The sequence below is a fragment of the Bos grunniens genome, chromosome 8, assembly GCF_055505025.1.
Source record: "Bos grunniens cultivar Pamir isolate PY7600 chromosome 8, Bosgru_T2T1.0, whole genome shotgun sequence".
Classification (NCBI taxonomy): Eukaryota; Metazoa; Chordata; class Mammalia; order Artiodactyla; family Bovidae; genus Bos; species Bos grunniens.
Window position 1 is genome coordinate 5,266,458 of NC_141172.1, and position 13,394 is coordinate 5,279,851.

Genomic DNA, 13,394 nt, shown 5'->3' on the forward strand with positions numbered 1-13,394 from the left:
GCCTGACAGGTTCTTCTGTCCATGGGAATTCTCCAGGCAAGAATACTGGAGTGAGTTGCCATGCCCTCCACAGGATCTTTCCAACCCAGGGATCTAACCCAGTCTCCAGCATTGCAGGTGGATTCTTTACCAACTGAGCCACCAGGGAAGCCCTAATTTTACATAGTGAGAATAAGTAAAAACTTGACTATTGACAAAATAATCTAATGAGCACATGCTTACTCAATATTTTTGGTTATGAAGAGAGAATTTTTATATGTATACTGAAATTACAATTGTTTAGTATTCCAAATCTTAAAGTACTTTTTTTCATGAATTAAGGCATTCTGTAACTTAAAAATCACTCTCATAAATCCCCCTATCCTGGAAATAATTCTCTAGTAATAAAGATAAATGGATAAATGAACTTAACTCCTCTCATTAAGCATCATGTCTTCTATTATACACACATATATGTATAGATAGGCTTCCCTGGGGGCTCAGCAGAAAAAAAAAACCACCTGCAATGCAGAAGACCCAGGAGATGTGGGTTTAATCCCTGGTTTGGGAAGATCCCATGGAGGGGAGCATGGGCTTCCCTGGTGGCTCAGACAGTAAAGAAGAATCTGTCCGCAATGCAGGAGACCTGGGTTTGATTGCCAGGTCGGGAAGATCCCTGGAGAAGAAAATGGCTACCCACTCCAGTATTCTTGTCTGGAGAATTCCATGGACAGAGGAACCACAGAGTCACAGAGTCAGACACAACAGAGCAACGCACAGACACATATATGTATATATGTTCCATTTATATTTGTATGTGTGTGTGTGTTTACTACTGAAATTTTCTAATCTGTTATTTCCTTTATCTCATTTCCCTCCACTCTGGAGTTGCTTTCAGTTTATTTATGGTTCTTGTGCTACATAGTAAGTAAAGCAATTATAAAAAATTCTGTCATATAATCATAAAACTCTACCTTTTAGGTTCTTGTTTTTCCTCCAGTCAGTTTTCAAGGGATACTAATAGACATGATCATTTTTTCTGAAATCTATTTTCATCTTTTTTTTCTTCCATGTTCAATCTTTCAAAATTTCTGCTTATTTAGGGGGTAAATATGATTTTGTTCCCCCTTGCAGAAGCTACTTATAATTCAGGAAGCCTTGACTAACTAACTAAAATAGTTCTATAGGATCTTTAGATATGATAGAGATGCAATAACAGAAAGTAGTTATTAATTTAAGTTGTAATCAGCATGCTTGGGAGCCAAGAAAAAGGAGTATGCTTGACAACAGGGTTTCAATCTGTTTCCTCAACTCTTCATTAGAGGCAGAGTAGAGCAGAAAAGTCTACCTCATTTAGAAATGAGATGGTGGGAATGAAGAAAATGTGACTTCATACAAATTATGCTTTACTGAAGTTTAACCAACTTTAGAGGTAAAAGGATTATTTTCATCTTTTCCCAATCTGGGAAATACAAAATCAGAAAAATGAAATAAAAATTCATAAACTTTAAAAAATATTTTATTTATTTTACTTTTATTTATTTCTTCGGCTGTTCTGGGTCTTAGTTACGGCATGTGGGCTCTAGTTCCCTGACCAGAGATCAAACCTCGGCCCCCTGCATTGGGAGCATGGATGCTTACCTATAGGACCATCAGGGAAGTCCCAAAAGTTCATGAGTTTTAAATTCAGGTATAGAACAAATCCTTTTAAAGAATCCCCAGTGATAGCCATCAATTTTATTTAATTTTTATTTGAATATACTAGTGGAGTCAATACAAGTTAGTCATATGCCCAAATTAAGTCCTAAGTCCCACCCAAGTGTGAATGAGTTATTTAGGTTTATTAAAGTTTCAAATAGTGAAATAAATACATTACCAAATGACTTAATCAGTATTCAAATACTTTATCAGTATTAAGTCTACCTCTGCTCAATGGCCAGACCAACAGATAGTTATGTAAAAATTATTTCTTTCCTGAATGTTCCTTGTGAGTCTGAGCAGCTATAAATAAGGCTCCTGTGGCTGATTTCAGTCTGAAAAGGAAGGACAGAGAAGTCTAATGGGAAAAAAAAGACTGGGAAGAGGTTTACTGGAGCTCTTGTGTGGGACACATGGTGAGAACCACTGTCTGAAGAATGAAGAAGGGATAAATTTGGTAAGGAATAAAAGTGGAAGGATAGACGATACTGTTTGCAACACTGATGTAATAGGAAACCATACAAACATTGTACTGAACACAAAAATGAATATCTGTGTCTGCAAAATATCACAGGATAGCGATTTATTTTTCTAATACATTTTAATTGAACATCTACTAAGCATACAAAACAAAAATGTTCTGCCTTGAAAGAACTTACAGCATATTATCATACGTTGTACATGTATCAAAATAATTCTAATAAAATTTCAAAAACTGATACGCCCTATGAGGATAAGTTATGTTGTATAAGCTTTCAGAAGAGGGAATGATATGTGGTGAGGTTCTTTAACTAACTGGTGACTCTCTGACATGGACAAGAATATGGAAAAAACATGGAAAAGACCACACACAGAATTGTAAAATTCAAGGAAACAAATTATATTCAGTGCAGAATTGAAAAAAAAGTATTATACACTAACCACACACAAATATTTGCATTCTACTACCAGAGATAATCAAGTTAGGAGGACAATGATTAGTCAGACTCTAATCTACTCTTGCAATGCGTATTGTAGGTAGCAGTGAAGGAACTTGTTTTTAAGTTATATATGGGTGACAAAGGTTATAGCTTGTTCTCTTTCTGTAACATTAAACAAATGTCATCAGTCTCTGGAGTTAAGCTAAGGAGTGGCCTCTGTCAGCAGACTTCAAAGAAAAGTAAAGGCCAGCTGAGTTTCAATGAGGAAGAATCCTGGAGAGTGAGCTATAACCAAAGGGGACAAATAAAATTCCCGTCTTCCAGAATTCTCTATTTGCAGATACTGCAAGAACTTCCCAGCTTGGAGCAGATGTTTATTCACCTGTGTATTTATTATAATAAAGCAAACATGCCCTCTCTGCTGGATGAAAACAGATCATTAGAATCCAATCCTATCCCCCCTGTGATATCTCTTCACTATTTTCATGTTTCTTTATATTAACTCTAATCATTGCACACGTTTTCTGACAGCTGATTTCTCAGAGAAAAGACACAGTAGATACCCATTATGAATGAACTGAATATGGAAAATTTACATCCTAGGGACCTCTATCTATAAAATATCTGGAGTTTTACAGATTAAACTAAAAATCATAGTGATACACAAGGGAAAGTACTGTTGTGTGATTTTTTTTTTATTAGTATAGCTCAATTTAAAAAATTTGGTCACTTTATGTGGTTTCAGAGAGTGGCATAAGTTCATAAAAATATATCTTCTTTAAATTCCTGAAGTTTCCAATTGGTTGCATGTTCAAAAAAAATTTTTTTAAGTCTGGCAACCAAAGGATATACTGAAGTATGGTTCACAATCAGTCAGGGATAACCACCAAAGAGTACACATAAAATGTACTATTTTCTTACCAGCCAAAGAAAATTAAGGCTATCCAGTGGAATTTAAGGTAAGAATGGAAACAGAACATAGACAAAAAGAAAATTTAGTGAACATGAAGCATGAACTAAAGCAAAAGGAATAAATCCTAACAGAAGAGTAAAAATAAATGAGTGGCTTAAATTCACAAATATAAAAAGTAAAAAGTTCTAGGATGTGATTTGAAAAATAAGATTTTACATTATACTGTTAGCAAGAGACAAAATTAACATAAAAGGTTATTTTCATTTTCAAAATTAAGAAACAGAAAAAAGTATGCCTAGGTAAATGAGAATCAAAAGAAAACATGGATGCCAATTTTATATCTGGAAATAGAAAACACATGAAAATTCCCAGGTTGCAATAGGGTTATAACTTGAAAAAGTCAACAGTCGATAAATTATGATCACCAGCCATTTATGCAGAATTAAAACTGACAGGATGACTGAAAGAGGTAGGCGAATTGACAATTGTCATTTGAGATATAACTACATCCTATTCAGAAACAGACCAATGAAGGAGATAAAGTAAGCACAGGAATAACTGACAGCCAAATCAAATAGAAATATTTTCAGAAAATGATAAGATCTTATCATTCACAACAGAGACACAAATGTAAAATTAAATTAGATGTTAACTAAGCAAAATCAATGGTGTTAGACATTGATACACTGTAATAAAGTAAGATTTAGCCAAGAGATCTAACTATGGTTCACAGAATGAAAATATTTCATTTTACTTAACTATACTATTTGTGTAAAGTAGAAGAAAATCAAAGAGTTGTCTCAACTTAGAAACAGCAGTTGTGAGGTCTCTAAACGTACACACATCAGAAACATTTTGAGAGACACTTAACAAACACCTTTTAAAGTTATTTATAATACCATACACAAAAATAAACTCAAAATGGATTAAAGATCTCAATGTAAGACCAGAAACTATAAAACTCCTAGAGGAGAACATAGGCAAAACACTCTCCGACATACATCACAGCAGGATCCTCTATGACCCACCTCCCAGAATATTGGAAATAAAAGCAAAAATAAACAAATGGGACCTAATTAAACTTAAAAGCTTCTGCACAACAAAGGAAACTATGAGCAAGGTGAAAAGACAGCCTTCAGAATGGGAGAAAATAATAGCAAATGAAGCAACGGACAAACAACTAATCTCAAAAATATACAAGCAACTCCTACAGCTCAACTCCAGAAAAATAAATGACCCAATCAAAAAATGGGCCAAAGAACTAAATAGACATTTCTCCAAAAAAGACATACAGATGGCTAACAAACACATGAAAAGATGCTCAACATCACTCATTATCAGAGAAATGCAAATCAAAACCACTATGAGGTACCATTTCACGCCAGTTAGAATGGCTGCAATCCATAAGTCTACAAGCAATAAATGCTGGAGAGGGTGTGGAGAAAAGGGAACTCTCTTACACTGTTGGTGGGAATGCAAACTAGTACAGCCACTATGGAGAACAGTGTGGAGATTCCTTAAAAAACTGGAAATAGAACTGCCTTATGATCCAGCAATCCCACTGCTGGGCATACACACTGAGGAAACCAGAAGGAAAAGAGACACGTGTACCCCAATGTTCATCGCAGCACTGTTTATAATAGCCAGGACATGGAAGCAACCTAGATGCCCATCAGCAGATGAATGGATAAGAAAGCTGTGGCACATATACACAATGGAGTATTACTCAGCCATTAAAAAGAATACATTTGAATCAGTTCTAATGAGATGGATGAAACTGGAACCTATTATACAGAGTGAAGTAAGCCAGAAAGAAAAACACCAATACAGTATACTAACGCATATATATGGAATTTAGAAAGATGGTAACAATAACCCTGTGTACGAGACAGCAAAAGAGACACTGATGTATAGATCTGTCTTATGGACTCTGTGGGAGAGGGAGAGGGTGGGAAGATTTGGGAGAATGGCATTGAAACATGTATAATATCATGTATGAAACGAGTCGCCAGTCCAGGTTCGATGCACGATACTGGATGCTTGGGGCTGGTGCACTGGGATGACCCAGAGGGAGGGTATGAGGAGGGAGGAGGGAGGAGGGTTCAGGATGGGGAACACAGGTATACCTGTGGCAGATTCATTTTGATATTTGGCAAAACTAATACAATATTGTAAAGTTTAAAAATAAAATAAAATTAAAAAAAATTAAAAAATAGTTACTTTGAAATATGATACCCAGGAATGCTTGAGACAAATCTTAGATAGAACTAGAAGGAGGGTGTTTGCATTTTAAAATAGTACCTTTTGATCTGGGTCAAAGGATTTTAGGGATCTGTCAAGCTTGGGGTGCAACTCTGTACCTTAAAAAAAGTAGTGCTCACAGATTACCTTTTTTCGCGAGTTAGGGTAATTTTCATCAATTCTATCAAGTTATTACAGTTAAGTCATTACTCATGAGAATGTCAATTCAAGTCAAATATTTATGGACTAAGCACTATCTTCAGGATATCATGTTGATTAGTGAGGGAAGAACAAAGAAAAACATGACATGGTACCTATTTTTAAGAAGTTGGATATGGTGAAGTAGGGAGCACTCCCTATGTGTTTATATACACACCGTGGCCCGTCCGCACTTTACACATGCCTGCTTTGCAAAACTAATAAAAAAGATTACCAAATAAAACAAATTACCAAGGGCATAGTGACCCCATGCCCAGCCCAGCTCTGACATCTGGCTTTAGCTAAAGTTTCAGTATTTCTAAACCCCAGTGGTTTATGTCATATGTTTATAAAATGGGATAATCTGTAAGCTTGTAATACAATGCAGAAAAAAAATTTTATTTCCTAATTCTATATTTTCACAGTTCATGAAATAATTAAATTATCATCAAACATTGTAGAAATGATACACATACATGCACACACACACATACACTGACATTAATAATAAAAACCTTAATTATTACAAAGTACAATGGTCACTTTAGCCTTTGTAGTCCTGGAATTAAATTTAGTTTTTAAATAAATAATGTAAAGCAGAAATTGGAAAGATTTTTTCTGAAAAAACTCAAATGGTAAACATTTTAGGCATTGTGTATCACAGGGCCACTGTCACCATTATTCAGCTCTATTGTTATAGCAGAAAAGTAGCCAGGGACAACATGTGCATAAACAACCTTGGCTGTGTGCCAATAAAGCTTTACAGACACTGAAATTTGAATTTCATATATTTATACATTTCATTTTTTTCTTCTTTTCTTACTATTTTTTCAACTATTAAAACATGTAAAGCCCATTTGTAGCTTGCAGGTCATACAAAAACAGGTGGCAGGCTAGTTTGGCTGGAGATCATAGTTTGACAACTATTAAGTTATTTGATAAATGATGGTTTTTTTCCTATTTCCTTTAATATTTTAAGACAGATTTATTTTCATAATTGGAAATCTCAAATGTCTTCCTATTTGTGAAAGGAAGTGCTTTCTTCCCCTAGCTTTTTGTAAATTCCCTTTTTCTAAATTGTAGGTCATTATATTGTTTCCATGGAAAAAAACTCTTTTTTCCTTTTAAGATATCCTTTTATGAAATAATTGTAGAGAATGAACATGGTTTAGACAGCTTACCAAATTAATCTGCAGAGTTTTTTCCCAGTTTTTCTCATTATTCACTCCAGCATTATTGACCAAGATGTCCAGCTTTCCAAAGTGGTCTACAACTTTCCTAAAAGTATCTAATAAAAAAAGAAGACATTATAGATCTGTTCTTATTTTGCCCAGACACATTTATCACAGTGTATGCCCTGAAATGATGTTTTAACTTATGCAGTCTTCTGGTGAAAATTACACTCTTAGACTGTGGCTTATTGCCTTGCTTCTCAGTGTGGTTTGCGAGCCAGCACCATCAATCAGAATTACCTGGGAACCTGTCAAAAATGCAGAATCAGTGGTCACCACAGACCTACAGAATCAGAATCTTAACCTTAGTAAGATCCATAGACAATTTGTATGCACATTAAAGTTCTGTAAGCAGTACCTCAATGCAGTAAATTTTAGAGAGCTGAGGACCCTGTGCTAAGTGCTCTTGGAAGTCAGTTTGGGCAGCCAGCATCTCTGTCCCTGAGAAGTTACTGAAGTCCTGTGGCTTAGCCTCTGACAAACATCCTTTTAAAAATAAGCCATATTATCTTCAGAAAGTGTCATATTAAGCACTCGTGTATTCAGATCCATTACGACCATTTCCATGCATCTAGTACCTAGTGGGCTTCCCAGGCGGTGCTAGTGGTAAAGAACCTGCCTGCAAATATAGGAGGCACAAGAGATGTGGGTTCGATGGGGAGAAGGGCATGGCAGCCCACTTCAGCATTCTTGCCTGGAGAATCCCATGGACAGAGGAGCCTGGAGGGCTACGGTCCACAGGACACAAAGAGTTGGACATGACTTAAGTGACTTAGCAGGTACGCACACACTCTTCAGAACTCCACAACCACCTTACAGGAAATTAGGTTGTCAAATACTAATGGCTTCTCACTTCTGGGCTCAAGCAACTTACAATCTAGGTTTTGCTGACATTTAAATGCTGTGGCACCCTTTATACTTTGTCTAAACTCTTCCTGTTGCTTTTTTTTTTTTCCATCTGTAGGTCATCTCCAAGAACTTTTTCACCTCTGTATTTTTATGATTTCAATGACATCTCTTGGGCCATGTGTCTACATAGTTTTGAAAGTTGTAGGCCACACTAAATCCTGAAACTGGAAGAGCCAATGCCAAGTTTTCCTAAAATGCAAATAAACATTGATATCCAGAAAACATGTGGCTTTCTCATTGACCATCATGCCTTCTCCTGGTCACTCATTATGTGTCTGGTTTCCTCCTCCACAATCAGTTATCCTTAAGGAACATGTTTACAGCCAAGGTACTAATTTTAAATACTGGGAAGCAAAACAATTAAGGTTAAATGTCATGTGCCAAACTATATAAATTCAGACAGAAATAGCTTTCAGATGACCTCTACTGTTCCCTATTCTATCAGCATGGCTGTTGGGATTTGACATGACTTTACCCTTGAAGAAAAATACCCTGTGCAATCAGCAAAACTTTTTCCTCTGGCAAAATACATTCCTCTGGCACTGTGTTTACAGGTCTCTTCTGCTCACACTTATAATCCATGTTATGGGTCTTTATAAAATTTTCAGAGTTTAATTACATACTTTCCTTTAAAACAATTTCCCTGAACAATTTGTTTCCTTCGAACATACCACTTCATTTTCACTCTTTCACAGAACACTCCAACATTTAAAAAAAAAAATTACACACGGACTCATCCATTTTAAGAAGAGAAGTACTAAAGTGACTTTCATGAAAGTTTTTTGATCCGTTAATTAAAGATGTGCCTAACAAATTTTTTCACTTAGTCTTCCAAAAAAAAAAAACTTTGTGAAATACAAATGTTCTATTTTCTCATTTTTCCTCGAAATACACGTATTTTCTCATACAGATCTGTTGGACTTCTAAATGATCAAATCTGTTTTTTTTTTTTGTCTACACCAATACTATTTCTAGATTGGTCAAGTAGATCCATCTGTCTTAATCAAGTAGACAGAAACAGGAAAGCATTGAGGAAAGTCTGATAGAAACTTTTCTTCTGCAATTCTAACTCTGCAATACAACTATTACTGTTTTTAAAGTATTTCATAGGGGAAAAATCAGGGAGAACATCTGGTCAAAAGCATCCAGCACAGCTGTGATGACAACCCTTGACCTTGCATTCTAGCATGTTCCAAGGAGAAACACTGCCACATTTGATTGCCATTGGATTCTGCCGTCTTCCAGCTTTCTGGGAGAAGTAGTACGCCGTAATCCCCTAGCCTACTTTATCTTTCTAAGTTCCATTTGCAAGCTCAATCATTTAATAACTACTGAAGCAGCACTATCTTGGAATACACCAAGGAATTTTGATTACATTATGTGCTGCCAAATGACTAAAAGAAAAGGATTTCTCAAACATGCTTGGCTTTTCTTCCTCCTTAGTTTTTTTATGTCTATTGGGATGTCAGATATCCCTTCCTCCTTAGTTTTTTTTATGTCTATTGTGATGTCAGGAGCAGTCGGCTATCTCTTGGAGCTCGGAGGTAGCTGCTCTGCAGGAGGTAGCCCCTCTGCAGGAGATAGCCCCTCTGCAGAAGGTAGCCTGCCGCCACCCCAAGCTGGCTCTCTGGCGCAGGCTGCTTTCAGGTTGCTACTTGCTCAAGGCGCGCTCCGCGCTGATGGATTGATTTTCCCCTCGCTTACCTCTCAGTTGTTCCTGATCGGCCACATCGCACTGAATAAAGAGAGTCTTCTGAGGTTCAAACTGCTCATCCAGGGCGGCTTTACACTTGACACCTGCTTCGAGATTCCAATCGACCAGCGCTACCTACGGACAAAAGGGGAGGAATCGAGATCCTTCGCGCCTGGTAAAACTGACAGACAGACCGACAATACAGAGACAACAGGAAGCTCCTCGTTTGGACTTGAGATCGGGCAGTTTACAGATCGGGTTCTCTGCCAGCGCATTCGAAGTCCGCTGGAGTGCGCCAGCCTGGACAGCTCTGGAGGCGGCAAGGAGAGCACCGGGTCGCTCACTCTCCGGGACCTCGACTGGAGAGCGGGTCTCGGGTGGGCAGTGCGCCTCGCCGCGCTTACCTTGGCGCCCTTGAGCAGCAGCGCCTCGGCGAAGGCTCGCCCGATGCCCTGGGCCGCGCCAGTCACCAGCGCCACTTTGCCGTTCACGTGCATGTCGCCGCCTGCGCTCGGTGGGCAAGCTCAGCGTCTCCGCGCTGCCGCGGCTTTTAAGGACCCTGCGCGCGCGCATGTGTGGCCGGGCCGCGCTCGCCTGCCAGTGGGCGGGGATGAAGCTGTCAAGCCGCGCCGGCACCCAGGACTGTGTCACCTGGCCCTAAGCACTCGGCCCGTCGATCTTTGCCTTCCTGACTCGTAGCCGAGCCTAGGAGCCTCCCCCTGCACTAGGGCATGAGACATACAGTAAATAAACAGCTCTGCCTCTGTGGAGCTTGTAACCTAACTAGCTGGGGAGATGATGATTTGGACGCAGGCTGGCTGGTTAAAGAGCAAGCAGAAAGGTTACTCCCCAAGAAGAGATCCCTTCCGTGCGCTGAAGACCACCCCATAAAAGGAGGGCAGAGGAGAAGCTGAAGAACTTGGATTCCTCCTCTGTGCCCAGATCTTCCTCCCCCACCCCACTCTCCCCCAACACCCCCACCCTCCAAAAAATAGAAAAAGAAGGAACAAAGCAAAAAAACAAAAACAATAAAGCACAATTTTAGGGACTGCCCTTTTGTCTTAATCTAAGTTTTTAAATTCTTATCTCATGGACATCGAAGTGGGGATGGAGGGAGCAAAGGTGACTAACACCGTTTTTAGGTTTCTTCTTTTATTTTTTTCCTTACTGAACTGTGCTCTGAACAGAAACCCATGGATCCTGTCTTTCAAGGATGGAACTTTTAGGAGTCTTGTTGACACTCGTGTTTCAGATCAGTGTCAATTCTGGGTCACCCTGAGAGTGCCCAGCAAGAACTGTCATCACTGACTGCACTGGGCTTCCAGCCTTGCTGTCAGCCTGGTGAGGCGCAGGTTCAATGGAATGTTTGCTGGTTGAGTCATACTCGTTCTGGAGGCTTCCAGTTAAGTATGGGACCGAGGTTCCTGGTCCTCCTGAGCTTGAGCTGTTGCATTAAGATGCATTCAGTTGGGAGTATTCCGCTGACTTTGTCTTTCTGTCTTTCCTGTTGTCATCTGCAGGCTTCAGTTCTAGTTCTGTAAACTGAATACCTGCCCGGCATTTATTTTCATGATCAAAGAAATCTAAGTACTTGGGGAGACAGAGGTCAGGCAAAAAGCTTACACAACAGGGATGAATCCTTTGCGTACTTCTTTGTTGCTCCCAAGGGGCAGCAGATTAGGTAACTGGCACGCAGGCATGTATGGGGAGGTTGTGTGAAATATATGTTGTCAGCACACCACTGGGACAGAAGACTTTATATTGAAAGAGAACAGCAGAGGATTTAAAAAAAAAATTAAAAGGAAGCAAAGGAAAACCCAAACCTCTAGAAGCACGTACAGAACATAGCAGAAAGGAAATGTTTTTCTTTATCAGGAAAGAACTAACATAAGAGCCAGAGAAGGAGCCGCTGGAGTGACACAGGGACGTGTTGGAAAAGCATATGGAAAAAGAGTTTCAGGGAATAAAGGAGTTATTACTAACGCAAAGTACTCTGATAAGCACAGGGAAAGAAGGATGAAGAAATACTTTAAAATTTTCCAGATAATAATTGGTGTCAGTATATTTGCCTTTTAAATTTGATTTTTGTTCATCATGGATTTTTTAAATCAATGTTTATGTTTACTTATATTTTGGCCACATCCTGTGGCTTGTGGGATCTTAGTTCCTCAACCACGGATCAAACCCATGCCGCTGCAGTGGGAACACAAAGTCTTAACCACTGGACCCCCAGGGAAGTCCCGGCGTCAGTATATTTAGATGGCACAGAAACCAAATGCTGAAATTTAAGGACAAAAATGATGACAAGGTGAACATTGCAGAGGTTTAAGACCAACATGACATGGAAAGCAATAGATTGCACGGTGTTGGAAAGACTAGTAAGCAGATGAGTTATTCTTTTAAGAAAGGACAGGGATGGATTCAGGTTAAAAGCCAGTCAGTGAGAGTGAAAAACAGGAGAATAGAAGCAGAAAGGGGGTGGGTGGGTGCATGGGTGGGTGGGTACATCAGCTGGAGATTCAGACAAAGCTGGTTTGGGTCTTGTCTCTCTGCTCCTGCCTGATTGTGTGACCTTGAGCTAGTTGCTTCAACTCTGTGTTTCAGAGCCCTTATTGGTAAGTAGCAGTTCCTATCAGACTTTAGGGACAATGAAATTAGGTCAGGCATAAATTGATAACAATTTTAGCTCATATGAGATGGAGAAAACTGTGAGAAACAGTTTTATTAGTAGAAAGGAAAGACTGTGAATTCGAGCACAGTTAGTAACCTCCACGGCTTTCCTTCCCCTTGGTTTCCATGGTGACTGTCTTTGTTCAGACCCTTTATACTTTCTCTTCTGACACAAATAGCAGTTAGACTCCTGAATTATTTCTTTGCCTCCAGATAGCATTGACATATATACACTACCATGTGTGAAACAGATAGCTAGTGGGAACCTGCTGTATAGCACAGGGAGCTCAACTCAGTGCTCTGTGGTGACCTAGAGAGGTGGGATGGCGAGTAGGGTGGGAGGGAGGTTCAAAGGGAGGAGATATATGTATACATATAGCTGATTCACATTGTTGTACAGAAGAAACTAACACAACACTGTAAAGCAATTATCCTCCAATTAAAAAAAAAAAAACAATTTAGTTTCCACACTCCTTCCAATAAAAATCCTAAAACACAAATCTGATTATGTTTAGACATTCTTATGTTTAAAACCCTTAAAATATCTCAATCCTTGGCATGGCACGGGAGGCATTCCACACCCCTTATCTTTCTTGTAGCTCCTCTTTGCAGCCTGGGAAGCTGCATCCATTAAAAAACTGACCTCAGGGTCAGGCCTTTGGCATACCAGTACAGTATCTGCTCACCCAAGCATAGTCCTCTCTTACCTTCTTCACTCGTCTTCCTACTGAGCTGAAGAACTACAGTGGAAACACCGCTCACATTATTATAATTACCTTCCTGTCTCTGAGTGTCTTCAAGGACAGCTGTGTCCTGAGCATTCAGGGCAGGACCACCCAAAGTGAGTACTGAGTAAATGTTAGTAGTTTAGTGTTAGTCACTTGGTCATGTCTGACTCTTTGGACCCCATGGACTGAAGCCTGCCAGGTTCCTCTGTCCAT

General features: G+C 39.1%; 1 protein-coding gene across 2 annotated transcripts in view; it reads right to left on the reverse strand.

Moving 5' to 3' along the window:
* Nucleotides 1–10,309, reverse strand: part of HPGD (15-hydroxyprostaglandin dehydrogenase) — a 36,183-nt gene extending 25,874 nt beyond the window's left edge. For both annotated transcript variants that reach the window (XM_086414717.1, XM_086414716.1), the window contains exons 1-3: nucleotides 10,188–10,309; nucleotides 9,795–9,918; nucleotides 7,131–7,237 (exon numbers count right to left, since the gene is read on the reverse strand). In XM_086414717.1, the coding sequence (XP_086270843.1) occupies nucleotides 7,131–7,237; nucleotides 9,795–9,918; nucleotides 10,188–10,280 (324 nt within the window). In that variant the 5' untranslated portion in view covers nucleotides 10,281–10,309. The remainder of the gene's footprint in view (nucleotides 1–7,130; nucleotides 7,238–9,794; nucleotides 9,919–10,187) is intronic.
* Between the last annotated feature and the right edge of the window lie 3,085 nt (nucleotides 10,310–13,394).